Below are 14777 nucleotides of genomic sequence, written 5' to 3'. Positions count from 1 at the left end.
ACAGTTGTGAGCTGCGGTGTGGGTGTTGGGATTTGAACCCTGGGTCCTCTGGAAGAGCAGTCAGAGTGGCCTTAACTGAGGGGCCATTTCTCCAGCCCCTTCTACTCATCTTTGAAAGCCTTTTGGCATGCTTCCTTCTCAGGCCCGCTAACCTTCTCCTGTAGTGTCTTAATATCAGTTTTGCCTGTGCTGAAGTTCTTGGCTTGTAGTCAACGAGAAACAGAAATCACATCCAGAGGGGTCAGGGCCTCTTTTCCTTCCTTATGTCCCTTTAGTTTTCCCATTTTTCTCTGCCTCTGTATGTACATAAAGTAAGATATTACTCAGCCGCCGAAAGTTGTTGTTGTTGTTGTTGTTATTATTATTATTATTTTGGTTTTTTGAGCCAGGATTTCTCTGTGTAGCATTGGCTGTCTTGGGACTCTTTAGACCAGGATCATAAGTCACACACAGAGGTGAACAATAAATGGCTATTTAGAGTGTCAAGATAGCTCAAAATCAATTTGGCTCACAGTCTGCCATGTTCTAGCTTCTCACAGTCAATCAACCTTGTTGAATGTTTCCCGCAATGTGGCAGTTTGAATGAGAATGCGCCCCCTTATTTATTTATCTTTTTGCGCCCCCTTATATTTGTATATATTTGTATGCTGAGTCCCCAGTTGATGAAGTGTTTGGAAGGATTAGGAGGTGTGTCCTTATTAGGAGGTGTGTCACTACTGTCGTTGTGCCCTCACCCCCACCCTGTGTTCTGTGGTCTGTGCCTCCCGACCAGGATCACCATGTTAAGCTCTCAGCTGCTTCTGCAGCACCAAGCCTGCCTTCATGCCGCCATGCTCCCCGGCCTGATAATAACGGATTAACCATCTGAAACTGTAAGCAAGCCCCCAGTTAAGTGATTTCTTTTATAAGCGTTGCCTTGGTCGTGGTGTCTCTTCACAGCAATAGAACAGTGACTAGAACACCCAGGAACTTTAGTTCAAAACTTTTGACTCCTATTGTTGAGCTAAGCCGCTGGGGCCTTGGGTACACAGTAGGTTACAAAAAGTAGGGAGGGTGGTGGAGTGAGATTTCTCCAGAAGCCTCTGAGAACCTTCTGGAGTTAGCAGAGAGGAGGACATTCCGCTGAGGAGGGCTGGAGGAGGGAGAGGCTGCAGCCAGCCTGGCCTAGGGTATAGTGTTTGAACCACAACCAGGTTTGGCATTAGGCGGGATGTGCTCCCAGCACCAGGGATGAATCGCCTCGTGTTATTATCCAGGGTATCCTGCAGAGGGCACTGGGCTGGGAGCCTATGTTCAATACAGAATCGGGTCACTTCCGGTCCCGAAGGGGCGGGGAAGAAGCCGGAAGTCCGGTGAGCTCTGGCAGTCGAGATGGAGGAGAACGAGTACGAGTCGGTTCTCTGTGTCAAGCCCGAGGTCCATGTCTACCGCATCCCGCCGCGGGCCACCAACCGTGGCTACAGGTGACTTACTCTCTTCCACACCATCCCGGCATGCACTGCGGGGGTCGAGGGCAGGCTGTCGCGTTTAGGGGCGGAAGGGATGGAGCCCTGTGGCTGTTTCCCTGAGGGGTCGCTGGCCGTGAGCGTCAGCGGGACCCGGGCAACCGTCCCAGCTAGCTCCTGGGGACCGGAGAGCGCTGCGGGTTCCCTCGGCGGGTTCTGCAAGTCGTGTGACAGCGCTAACCGACAGCCTTGACGGGATCCTTGAAAACCCTGCCACCCGCGGGAAATCCCCACCCGGAGGGCAGGGGAGGGAACCTGGCTCCATCTGAAGGACCCGTCCGGCGAAGCCCAGGAAGCCCGGTCCTATCTCTGGCTCTCTTGACCCCAGTTTCACCCCTGATCACAACACACGGCTTGCTGGGAGGACCCCACTGCCCTTGTCTTGAGTAAGCGTCACCCGAGGCAAATAAACACAAATGCCTGTAAACACACGGAGTGTCTCTGGAAGGGAACCCAGGACTCTGTTGTAGGAGAGCAGACCCAAAGTTGGATACCTCCCGTACTGTTTGCATTCCCCATCTGAACAAGATGACGAGTACATTTAGAAAAGGCATTGCTGGTAATACATGATGTGTCCAGTGTCCAGTGATGGAGTGATGCCCTTGAAGGCAGCGTGTGCAAAGGTTGTTTGGTAGTCTCTTACCACAAGTGTGTTGGAATGCCAACTTCATGTCCTTTATGAGCCATAGCAAGTTTCCTGAACAGGTGTCTTACTGAACACTTACTGTGTATATGTGATCGGTTTAAAATAGTATTAAAATAACAAAGACGCAAGTCACCAAGCTACTACTGCCTGTATGATGTATGTGCAGGTGTGTGTGTGTGTGTGTGTGCCCCCATGTGCACGCGTGCAGAAGCCACAGGAGGCCCAGCAAGCGTCTTGCCTTCTCACTCTGTTTTCCCGTTGAGATGGTCTCTGAGCCTAGAGTTTGCTATTTCATGTAGGACCAGCTGTTCAGCAAGTCCCAGGGATCCTCCTGTCTCTGTCCTGCCCCACACGGTGGGGGGTTTAGAGGTACCCAGCCACGCCTAGCTTTTAGGTTCTGGAGATCCAAGCGCACTTCCTCAAGTTTGCTCAGCGCATGTTTCGTCTCCCTAGCCGCTCCCTTTCCTTTCTAGCATCATGTGTGGAGACTGGTCGCCTAGACAGAGATGTCGGGTCTTTGTTCAGCAGGCTAGGGTTAGCTCGTCTTGGTCCTCCAGAGGGTGGGGCCACCAAGTATCCAGCCAGGCTGGTTTGGTATGGACGAAACTGCCAGCCTTGCACTTAACCTCTAGGCCTCTCCTTAGCTTGAATCTAAAGCCCACTGTGCTAGTGAGAGGAACAGAAACTGAGCCCGCTGCGTTGTTAGCTGCGGATCTGCATTCATGTGTGGCCCTGCAACAGCTGCCGCCTAGCGTTCCAGAGAGCTGCCATTTGCGTAGGAACTTCCCAGAAGAGCCTTTTGGAAATACCCAGGGTGCTTGCTGTTTAGGGGTTTCTCTGTGCTGCTGCTGCTGCTGCTGCTGCTGCTAAAATAGGGCACTCTTGCTTTTTAAAGGCGCCAAAGAAGGCATTGACAAGGGTCTTTGGTCCACTGTTGTTTCTTCCTGCCTGGAATACATTTTAGAATGCTGCCTGGAATACATTTTAGAATGCGTTTCTTAACCGCCCTGTTTTCTCCCCTGTACATGCGTGCACTTTTAAGCTCTTTTTGCCAAAGCTTGTGCCGCTCTGTACTTCCTCCAACATGGTCTCAGCGTCCAGGGGGTTGGGTTGGTCTGAGCAGCTTTCCATCACGGTGTCGTAACAGAAACAATAGGTCTCTAGCTGCTTCCTCTAAGGAAAGGAAGCTGGAAAGGAAGTCCCACTTGGGAGAAGGTCTGTGGTCTTCAGAGTGAGGGCCAGCAAGCTGCAACTCCTTGCTGCTAAAACTACCGTTTTGAATCCACACAAGCTAAGAATATATATATATATTCTTTTTAATTTTTGTTTTTGTTTTGTTTTGAGACAGGGTTTCTCTATGTAGCCTTGGCTGTCCTGGACTCACTTTGTAGACCAGGCTCGCCTTGAACTCAGAGATCTGCCTGCTTCTGCCTCCCCGAATGCTGGGATTACAGGCATGCGCCACCACACCCGCCTTGTTTTTATTTTTAATTTTTTTTGTATGTGCATGGATGTTTTGTCTTCATGTATATTTATATACCACACGTGTGCCTGGTGCCCAAAGAGACCAAAAAGATCCCCTAGGATTTGAGTCACAGACCCTTGTGAGCCGCCATATGGATGCTGCGAATTGAACTTGGGTCGTCAGGTAGAGTAGCCAGTGCTATTAACCACTGAGCTGTCTTTCCAGCCCCTGTAATAAGGTGGGTTTGTTTTTTTTTAAGTTTATGTACTTATTTAGTGTGTGTGTGCGTAGACACTTGCCTGTCACATCTATGTGGAAGTCACAAGACAACTTGGGGGAGCTGGCTTTTCCTATCTACCGTGTAGGGCCAATGGTGGCGCACACCTTTAATCCCAGCACTCAGGAAGCAGAGGCAGGTGGACCTCTGAGTTTACGGCTAGCCTGACCTACAAAGGGAGTTCCATGCTAGCCAAGGCTACACATTGAGAACCCCATCTCAGAAAGAAATTGTTTTTTATTACATTTATGTGTGTGTGTGTGTGTGTGTGTGTGTGTGTGTGTGTGTGTATCTATCTGCTTATCTTTGTACATGTGCTCCTGTATGAGTGGCAGTCAGCAGACCGCTGGTGCGAGTTGGTTCTTCTGCTGTGTGGAGTTCCAGGGATGAAGTGCAGGTTGTCAGGCTTGGCGTGGTTGCCTTTAGCTGCAGAGCAATCTCACCAGCCCCTGTATGGGACACAGCATCATCATGTACAGCGTCGGCATGTACACACAGTTTTTCTGCTGTCTGTAGGCTCAATTTCCTTCACAAGTACACTTTACTATGAACTTATTAAACGAGCGCACCTCCCTTACAACCTGACCAGCCTAAACAAGAGGGCAAGGAGATGAAGGAAAACAAGAGTGAAACCTTCTGGGTATCAGCTCCTAGGAACGATTCTCCTGGCGTGGTCAGCAGGATTTCAGCAGACCAGCAATTCCACCAAGGTTGCTGCTGGAACCTGGAGCAGCTGGAACTCGGAGCCGCAGGCAGAGCCCAAAGCCTTGAAGCCTTCCCTGGAGCGGTTCTCTAGGAGTGTCTCAAAGTGGAGCCAGCCAGACAATACCAAGTCGCAAAAATGCCCAGCCTCTTGTTTGGGGCTCATATATATATTTCCTCTCAGAGTCTGTTCTAGGATGTTTTCAGCTGGCAACAACCAAGCCCCCCAACAAAGTGGTTCGACTGCTCTCTCACAAGTCTGTTCCCCATCCCACACTTGGGATTAAAACATGTTTATCTCCCCTACAGCTTTTCCCACTGCGTCATCGGAATAGTCCAATTGCCCAGGAGAGGCTGTGTGACCTGCTAAGATGTTAGTTACAGTTCTTGCTTTGTTTGTTTGTTTGTTTGAGACCGGTTTCTCTATGTAACAGCCTTGGCTGTCCTGGACTCACTCTGTAGACCAGGCTGGTCTCGAACTCACAGAGATCCGCCTGCTTCTGCCTTCTGAGTGCTGGGATTAAACGGGTGCGCCACCACGCCCTGCTCATGCTTGCTTTTAAAGAAAGGTTTGCCAACTGTGTTCTTGAACAGTGGCTCTGCCCATTCTCTTTCCGAGCACTGGAGGAATAAGCAGGAGGCTCAGTGGTTTTTTTTGTCCTCACAGGGCCTCAGAGTGGCAACTGGACCAGCCATCATGGAGTGGCCGGCTGCGGATCACTGCAAAAGGGAAGGTGGCCTACATCAAACTGGAGGACAGGACCTCGGGTAAAGGCACAGGACGTGGGTTGGGCTAGGTTGTCTGAGCTTCCACCTGTGGAAGAGAGAGGCTGCCCTGGCCAAGCCAGGCCGCTCACCACCCTGCAGAGCCACTTCTGCAAGATAAAGGCCTGTAGGCGACTCTGAGTGCCAGAGTACTAAACTGGGTGTTGGTGTAAGTTGATAAGAAGCTGCAGGCTCCAGGGCCATCAGGCTCCATTTAGGCCATCACTGGCGGTCATGCTTCCAATCCCAGAGCATGAAGGGAATCTTATCAAGCAACAAGGGCATGTTGGATCAGACGCTGAGGGCACCGTTAGCAAACCTTTACTCTTGGAGCCCATCATAAAGGCCCCTGGATCTGTGGTCAGGTGTGGGGACCCAGAGCTCACAAGGTAACACTCCACAAGGGTGCCTTTTTTTTTTTTTTTTTGAGACAGGATTTCTCTGTGTAGCCTGGACTCAACTTTGTAGACCAGGCTGGCCTCGAACTCACAATGATCCTCCTGCCTCTGCCTCCTGAGTGCTGGGGTTAAAGGCTTGTGCCACCACGCCCAACTAGCCTTTTTTTTTTCTTTTTGAGACAGAGTCTCATTTAGCCCATGTTGGCCTGGAACTGTGTAGCCAAGGATGACCTTGAACTTCTGACCCTTCTGCCTCTACCTCCCACGTGCAGAGATTGTAGGCATCCCTGCGATGCCTGCTTTATGCCCTCCTAGGAAACAGAGCCGTGCATGCTAAGTGGCTATGTAACCAGCCGAGCACAAGGCTGCAGCTTGAGACCTATCATCCTTTTACCTAGTCTCTGAGATTGACCTGAGCTAGCTTGTTCTAGACTTTTCTGTGAAACCATAACTGCCTTCCTTTCTGCAGGGCTTGCTGGCTCCTCTTATAGTCCTTCGTTGGTGGTAGGCCTTTCCAAGGTGTGACATATCCGTGCTGGGCCCATCACCCTCAGACTTAGTGACAGCCATATAAGTAGTTAAGGGTGGTGGCAGCCCTACCCTGGAGCTACTATGTGGGGATGGAGGCCCAGCGTGGCAGAACCTTTATTCTTTAAGAAAAGCCAATGCTGGGCATGGCTTTAATCCCATCCAGAGGCAGAGGCAGGTGGATCTCTGAGTTTAAGGCTAGCCTGGTCTGTGTAAGCGAGTTGTAGGACAGCCAGGATAACATAGAGAGACCCTTTCGCAGCCTCGCCTTCTCCCCAATTGGGGGATATTTTAAAGCAGGCTGATTTTTTATTTTATTTTATTTATTTGCATTGGTGTTTTGCCTGCATGTATGTCTGTGAGAGGGTGTCGCATCCTCTGGAACTGGAGTTATAAACAGTTGTGAGCCGCCATGTGGATGTCGGAAATTGAACTCAGGACCTCTGGAAGAACAGCAAGTGCTCTTAACCACTGAGCCGTATCTCCAGCCCAAACAGTCTGATTTTGAAATACTTATCAATTAAGTAAAAACTATTGACACAGCCGAACATGATGGCACACGCCTTTAATCCCAGCACTCGGGAGGCAGAGGCAGGTAGATCTCTGTGAGTTCGAGAGTCAGTCTAGTCTACAAAGCGAGTCCAGGACAGTCAAGGCTACACAGAGAAACCCGGTCTCAGAAAACCAAAAAAAATCCAACCAACCAACCAAACAAAAAACCTACTGACACTTGGGCAGATATGACCTGTAGGCCTTCTGTGACCCTGCTTCTCCCTTCACTTCATGCCGGCATTGTCTCCAGCAAGAACAGATTGGTTGGATCTTGGAGGAGGCCCTCCTGGTCTGGCATGGCTCCCGACAGGAAAGCCCTAGTAGTACATAACAGCACCGGGCTGGAGGGGCGCCCCGGCTCACCCGCCTCTCCCCGTACTTACAGGGGAGCTCTTCGCACAGGCCCCAGTGGACCAGTTCCCTGGGACAGCTGTGGAGAGTGTGACCGACTCCAGCAGGTACTTCGTGGTCCGCATTGAAGATGGAAACGGTACGAGGGGTCTGGGGGGCTCTTCTGTGCAGAACCATTGCCTTTGAAAATGTGAGCTTGATGGCTGTCTCCACCCCCACCCCCTAGGGCGACATGCTTTTATTGGGATTGGTTTTGGGGACCGAGGGGACGCCTTTGACTTCAACGTGGCATTACAGGACCATTTCAAGTGAGTACCTCTTGGGGGCACGTGTTGTCTCCTGCTTCTCCTCCCTTCTTTCCTGGACAAACTGTTCTTCCTGGTTAAGGTGTCTAATGACTGCTTTGTCTGCTAGCAGCCTGCCAGTCCTCCTCCAGGCTGCCTTCTCTGCTCTCCTGGTCCCTAAGGCCGTGTGCCACCTATGTCAGCTGGCTTAGCCTTTTCGGTGTCCCAGCTTTTCCTCAGCGGCCCCTGAACTGCCAGAGTCCCTCTCAGGCTCTTACAGCTCTAAGTATCTGCTCCTTTATAATGTTCCAAGAGGGCCCAACATTTCCAGGCCACCTCGCAGAGCTTTGGTGTCCTTTGTGAAGGATGGGGCACCCTCAGGGCTCTGCCTCTGCCTGCTGATAGGTGGACAGTGCCTGGCCCTTTGTGTGGACACCCTGCCCCAGTGGCTGTTAGTAGCATTGTAGGTAGGTAGGAATCACTATGCTGCCCTTTGCTTTCAGGCATCTGTCCTGTCTCAGCACAGGAGTGTCCAGGAGGAAGCCTGAGGCACAGACCATGCCAGGGTCTAGAGGGAACCTCAGGCACTCGCATCCATGTATATGAATGAGCCAGTCACGTTCTCCATGTTAAGAACTTCGTCTAGAGCAGTTGTTCTCAACCTTCCTGATGCTGTGGCCCTTAATACAGTTCTTCAAGTGGTGGTGACTTCCCAACCATAAAATTATTCTCATTGCTATTTCGTAACAGTAATTTTGCTACTGTTATAAATCATAATATAAATATCTCTGTTTTCCAATGGTCTTCTATGACTCCTGTGAAAGGGTCGTTTGACCCCCCCCAAAGGGGTCACAACCCATAAATTGAGAACCTCTAGTTTAAACTATGATGCTAATGAAGGAGCTGATGTCCATCAGATGCTTGACTGTCCCAAAGCTGGCATCTGAACCCCTGCTTGGGAAGTTGGCCTCCACTCAGGCTTCCTGGAGCGAAGGCCTTGTGGAAGCAGAAGCAGGGCAGCTGCCGTTCCCGCCTCACCACTCTTTTCCCCGGTCCTCCCCAGGTGGGTGAAGCAACAGTGTGAGTTTGCAAAGCAAGCCCAGAACCCAGATGAAGGCCCCAAATTGGACCTGGGCTTCAAGGAGGGCCAGACCATCAAGATCAACATCGCAGTGAGTGGCACCCTCACGTGGCTGTGTGGGCCATGGCTTTGTGGCACTTGAAGCCACCCAGTCCAAAGCCTCCCAACCCCCGCCCCCCGAACCCTTCATAGTCCAGTTCCATCCATTTAGCCAGAACTGATCCAGCATCTTGACCCCATGCCGGGTTCTCTGGGTTCACCATGGCATTCCAGGTTGAGCTGAACATGCACAGATGTGATTGCAAAATGGCAGGAGAGACTCTATGACCAGAGCATACCCTGGTGCTAGGGCTTCTGGAGGAAGCACACGGCCCATAATGCAGGAACCCATGGGAGGCTTCCTGGAAGCAGTGACCTGTGGGCGGGCACGTGGGAGCAGCCACTCAGTACTAGCACTGGTGTTTCCACTCTGGCTGTAGGGTGGGTCGGGGGAGTTGGTGTGCTTACTTCAAGCTGTCTCTCGGCCTCATGCCTGAGTGAGGAGGGTTTGGGAGCACTCCCGCTTGGAAGGCTTCAAGGAGGGTGCTGGGAATCTTGGGCAGCTTCTGCTAGTGGTATTGTCCTGGCTCCTCGAGTCTTCTTCCTGTGTGGCTCCGCATTCAGCATGTTCTGCCCGCTCTTGTTGAATAGAGACAGGTTAGGGTGGACCAGGTACCCAGACAAGCTCTGTCCCTGGCTGCCGGCATGAGGGGCAGTGGGGTTGGGCGGCATTTGGGGGAACCAAGGATCTGTTTGGAGAAAGTGTGTGACTCTGAAATAATGCTTTTCCTCTTTCCTTACCGTTTCTTTCTCTTTCCTGCTTCATGCTGGTGATGCTTTGGGACCTTGAAGTTGGCCAGCTGGCCCTTGAGAGAAAATACAAGTCCAATCCAGTGGACTGGTGGCACTGTGATTCTTTCTCTTGCTTGGAAGAAACTAACACTTAATGAGCATCAGCTGTGGGCCAGGTAGTGTTTCCCAGGCGCTTCTCATCTGACTTCAGCATATCCCTTTGTAAAAGATGAAAGACTGAGGGGACTTGGCCAGGACAGGGGAACTAGACATAACTGGCCCAGCTGGATGCATGTGGAGGATGCTGGGACTTGCCTCTGCCGTGCTCACAAGCAGGGACTGCTGTCTTCCTCAGTGTGGTTCGGGCTGGTTTCCAGCTCACCTGTGGTACTCACTGCTTTGTTATGTTGTATTGAAGTGTCACGTACAGGAAAGTGCCAGGATGGTAAATGCAGGACAGAGTGACAGTTGGTCAAATACTTGCTTTACACACACAAGAACCTGAGTTCAAGTCCCAAGATCCACATAAACAGGTCATGTCCCAGACAATACATACATGATTATAATCCCAGTGCTAGGGAGAGAGACAGGGGGATCCCTGGTGCTTACTAGCCTGCCATCCTTGCCTAACTGGTGCATTCCAGGTCAGTGAGATCAGACTCAAGGAGGTGGGTGGTGTTTCTGATGATGACCCTTAGTGTTGACCCCTGGCCCGCACCTTCAGGCACATGTACGAACACACATGCACACACACATAATACTTCAGATTAAAAGCATGGGGTTTTCCTAGGTCAGGAAGTAGAAGACTGAGCCGGTTAGGAGCCCCTGCCCTGCTCTGACATCCAATGGCCTGGATTGGGTCTGTGCTTCGCTTCTGTGAGTTGTGTAGGAGACTTTATCCCTTTTATATATGATCCCCTCATTCAGTGTCATGCTGTAAGTTACCCATGTTGTTTCCTGTGGTCATTCGCCCTCTGTGATGGCACATGCGTTTGTGTGTGTGTTCCCGGTTCATGTTTCACTGAGGATGGACACTGAAGGGGACCCCACCTGGGTCGGCTCCAGGTGCTGCCACTGTGAGTGGCCAGGCTCGTGTCTGGTTGTCTAAGGATGGGGCTGCAGAGCCCCGTGCTGCACTGTCTGTGCCTTTGGATGCTGTGGCAGAACACTCTGAGCGGCTGGCTTCCCTTGCTCCTCCATGCGTGAATGTTCTGGCTGCTCTGTCCTTATCAGTGCTCCCCAGCAATATCTGGGCTGTTGTCGTGGGGCAGAATGGCGTATGGCTGTAATTTGATGTGTACGTTCTGATGAGAAGTGAGACGAGCCTCTGGATTTTAACACTGACCATATCGCTGGATGGGAACTTGGGATAGGTTTTCTGTAGCTCACGCTGCTCCTGTATGGGAGTGTTGAGGTCCCCATGGGTTTCCCAGCGCATGGTGACTCGCATGGTGGCTCATTTGCATTCTTCTCTCCTCTTCAGAACATGAGAAAGAAAGAAGGAGCAGCTGGGACCCCAAGAGCCAGGCCCACCAGCACAGGAGGGCTGAGCCTGCTTCCCCCTCCTCCAGGGGGCAAGTCCTCTACCCTCATCCCTCCCTCCGGGGAGCAGTTGTCTGTGGGGGGCTCTCTGGTTCAGCCAGCAGTTGTTTCTGGTTCAGGTGAGTGCTGGGGTGACCTTTGTATCTCTCCCTGACAGATTCGTCCCCTGTGGTGATGCGGCTGCCCTTTCCCCCACGTGCTTTGTACCCGTGTATGTGCCTAAATGGTGGCACCAGAGTGTGTCCTGCATACACTTGAGGTTCCTCTGTTCCCTGGCCTTTCTCCTTCCCTTCAGGGTACCTGTCCTGGTAGGCAGTGACCATGAGGTCATCAGTGAGCTGGTACAAGGGCCTAGGTGTGTTACCAGTGGTGGCAAAGGTGAACCACAGGTGCACAGGCCACATGTATGGGGCCCCTATCACTAGGGCCAGCATCACCCCCTTGGGGAGTTATCTCCAGAGGAGCTTGGGCTGTGCAGCCAGGCCACTGTTGGCATCCCAGGTGGAAAGAAGAGCATGGCCAAGGCTCAGATTGTGAGGAGTACTGTCCTGAGAGAGGTGGGTGTGGCAGTCAGTGTGCCACTGTGAGCAGAAGCCACGGGGGAGATCCAGCGTGGGCCTCTTGGTGCAGCACCAGGTGCTGGGAAGCAGAGAGGCTGCTCCCAGTAGGCTGTGCTGAGGAGCCCTTTCCTCTCCTCAGCAGGCTGGGAGTGTCCACAGAGCTGTCAGCATGTTTGGAGTGAACACGTCTAGGCAGGAAGCCTTCCTGCATTCCTGGTCCTGGTCCTTAGGGTCTCTGACATTGGTTCCTCTCTCTGGAGGTCAGGCTCCCAACCTCAGCCATGTGAGGTTGACCAAGAGAGTGCCAGAGGTGAAAGCAATCAGCCTCTGCCTGGTACCGGAAGTCGATCTTCTAGCACTTTGTCCACAGTGTGCTCACAGGACCACTGTGCATGCGGAGGGTTAGGGCCCGAGACACCATAGGACTAGTGTTCCTTGACTCAGGAGGGATGGAGCAATGTCCTAATAAGCAGGTTGGAACATGCGTTTAGCACCTTCCTAAACCGTGATAAAGCTGAAGTCAGGACCACGTGGAGCCCTTGCCCTCTGTGGCTTCCATCCTAGTGCTCACAGCCTACAGTAAGCGTGTTCACAAACAAGATGATGTCAGACAGCTGCCAGCTGCCAACTGCTGGTGCTGTCTGCTTTGGAGTCACGTGGTTGACTTCAAACTGTAGCTCATTGTTTTTGAGCTTGTAATGGCCTGCTTCTCTGTGCCTCCATTTTCCCATCTGTGGAATGGGGTAGTAATGGTGCTTATGGTGAAGATCGCCTGAGCTGTGCCATGTACCACACTTGGAGTTTGTACCACCACATGTACCACCAATGGGTTTATTCACTGGTGTTTTAGTGACACTGTGTGCTGAGTCTGAGCTGAGCTGCCAGAGCTATAAGCTTACTCAGGCCTATAAAACAGTCCACTCAACCATATGAGAGATAAGAAAACTCTTAGGTTCAACATACCTAACCCTGTCCTGACCTTCCCAAGGAGCTGTGGTGAGGTTCAAATGAGATAATGCACACACTTGGCACTCAGCGAACTGTGAAGTGTTCCCATTGGGGACCTTGGTTTTATCTGGCTTTCCAGCCCAGAGCAGATGACACATGGCAGTGTGGCCGTTAGCAGCATAGGGATGGTGTCAGGAGGCCGAATAGGCTTGCCCGTGTGGAGAGAGGTGCAGGGCAGGCTTCCGTGTGGCTGGGCTAGAAGGGCTCTATGTGGCAATGTGGGCCTGGGGCTCTAGCCAGGTGATCCACGCGGTGCTGCAGACTTTCTGGGAGGGGCTGTGGGGTTTGCGGAGGCATTCTCTACTTTTCCCTCCACTTTGTATGTGGCTCCTGCTTTCTAGGGACCACCAAAAGCCCATGAAAAAAGTGATGGATACATGGCCCCTTGTGGAGAGTAGCTTGTCTCCAAAACGTGTCTCCCTGTGCCTCAGCTGCCTGGGGTCATAAGACTGGCCACTTTCAGTTAGTGAGGTCACCATAAGAATATCTCTGACATCCCTGTCTCTTTTCTCCCTCTCTCACTGAACTTGGGGACATCACTAGGAGGGGCCACAGAACCTTGGCCACAGTTTAAGCCTGCTGCTGCTGCCACTGCTGATGTCTGGGGCGACTTCACCAAATCTCCAGGGTGAGGAGGGTAGCTTTCTGGGCTGGGTGGGGCCAGAGCTGTTCCCTTGAGCTCCCTGGAATGGCTGGCTGGGCATTTTCATGGCAGCCACGGACATTTTCAAGGCACCCTGCCTTGGGTGGCATCGCGCTCTTTACCTCTAAAGGCTTCTCACTGTTCCCCACTGCCTGAGACCTCCATCCACAAACTTCTGTGGTTCTCACCAAGTGTTGTCCTGGGTCAAGAACCAAGCCCCAAAAGATGTCCACTCTGCCTCCTCTGCGACAGCTGGATACTGCCACCCTCCTTGTCTTCCCACCACAGGTCGCCCTCCAGCCAGTCTCAGGCAGGCACTGGCTGGGTCCAGTTTTGACCTGCACAACTTCTCCTCAGCTGACTTCTGGGAAGGAGCTGCCTCATCCTGGCCAGCGGCAGGAGGCAAAGTGCTCCCTACTGGCCCCTGGAGCATCACTGTCCTCTCCTTGCCGGGCTCTCCCAACAGCCTGAGCCTGAGTGACAAGAAGCAGTAGATTGGCACCATGCCACACTGTTGCTGGGGCTCAGGTGCTGCACAGACAGAAGGCAGGAGCAAACACTCCAGGACCCCCGAGCCCATGCGTCCTCACTGAGGGAGCCAGACCTATCTTCTTCCTTTAAGTGACCTTTATTAAACACAGCCCCCAAAGCACAGAATGGGGTGAGTTTGTGTCCTGGGCTCCGCTCTGCCTCGGGTTGGCAGGTGTCCCAGATTCGCTGTCAGGTGCTTTACAGAGGAGACCTTTCTGACTGCTCACAGGTCCTGAGCTGTGCTGTCGGGGGACACTGGAGGGACTAAGCAGCTTTTGAACATGTTAATCCATTGCTCTGCTAACATGCTGACCTGCACTAATGCAGCCTTGCGAGGGACCCGCCATAGTGAGGGCCTCTGACACACCCTTCTCCCTGCCCTGAACCCCAGAGGCAGCAGTGGGAGGCAGTCTGCATACCTGGTTTTGATGTCCTCCAACCAGTCACCCCCTCAGGTGGGGCAGCTCTGGATGCCAGCTGGACAGTGTTATGGGGAAGATGAGGCATCACAGGCCAGACCAGCCTGCCTGCCTCACAGGTTCATGGTTCTGGTGGCTTCTGGAGGGACCTATCTGTATGTAGATAACCTCTTTTTTTCCTTCAGAGACTGTGACAGAAGGTGCTCTGTCAGCTGGAAGTCCAGGCCATCAGGAGTACTGATTTATAAGAAATTGCTGTCTCCTCAGTGAACCTCTCAAGTTTCTTTATAGGCTTAATCTTACCTTCAGTTGAAAGGTTTCTTTTTCTTTTCTTTTCTTTTCTTTTTCTTTTTTCTTTTTTTTAAGGGTCAACACTGTGCTGACCTTGTGGGACCAGAGTTTTAAAGATGAAAAAATAAAATAAAATAAATGTTTTTACTTCTGTACTGCATCTCAGATGGATGTGTTTTTGGCAGCATGGCTGCTCGGCTGTCAGGTCCCTGGGTATCTTGTCATCCAGAGGAGAGCCTGATCCCGGCACTCTGAGGACAGCACATCTCTTAGCACGTCTTGAGGAATCTTTCCTAAGCCCTGGGGCAGTTAGTCATTAGTGAAGTCAGTGTCAGAGCCTCAGTGGACAGAGCTGTGGAGAACCTTGTCTCTGCAGACTCCCACACGAGCCCAGGTGG

At 52.0% G+C, this 14777-nt stretch overlaps 1 protein-coding gene across 2 annotated transcripts; it reads left to right on the top strand.

Annotated features, from left to right (window-relative positions):
• Nucleotides 1–1308: 1308 nt before the first annotated feature.
• On the top strand, nt 1309–14534 carry NECAP2 (NECAP endocytosis associated 2). 2 transcript variants are annotated; one of them, XM_084786504.1, is made up of 8 exons: nt 1309–1463; nt 5263–5363; nt 7224–7328; nt 7416–7497; nt 8537–8645; nt 10869–11046; nt 13039–13123; nt 13427–14534. In XM_084786504.1, exons 1-8 carry the CDS (start codon nt 1372–1374, stop codon nt 13473–13475), a joined length of 801 nt encoding a protein of 266 aa, XP_084642630.1. In that variant the 5' UTR covers nt 1309–1371; the 3' UTR covers nt 13476–14534. The 2 variants fall into 2 exon arrangements, with proteins under 2 accessions (XP_084642630.1, XP_084642631.1); XM_084786505.1 differs by lacking the exons at nt 10869–11046; nt 13039–13123; nt 13427–14534 and adding exons at nt 9446–9561; nt 10176–10840.
• The last annotated feature ends 243 nt before the right edge of the window (nt 14535–14777 follow it).

This window comes from Acomys minous (genome assembly GCF_964271855.1).
Source record: "Acomys minous genome assembly, chromosome: 6".
Taxonomy (NCBI): Eukaryota; Metazoa; Chordata; class Mammalia; order Rodentia; family Muridae; genus Acomys; species Acomys minous.
The sequence above is the reverse complement of the archived record's forward strand: the minus strand, read 5'-3'. Positions and strand labels throughout refer to the sequence as shown.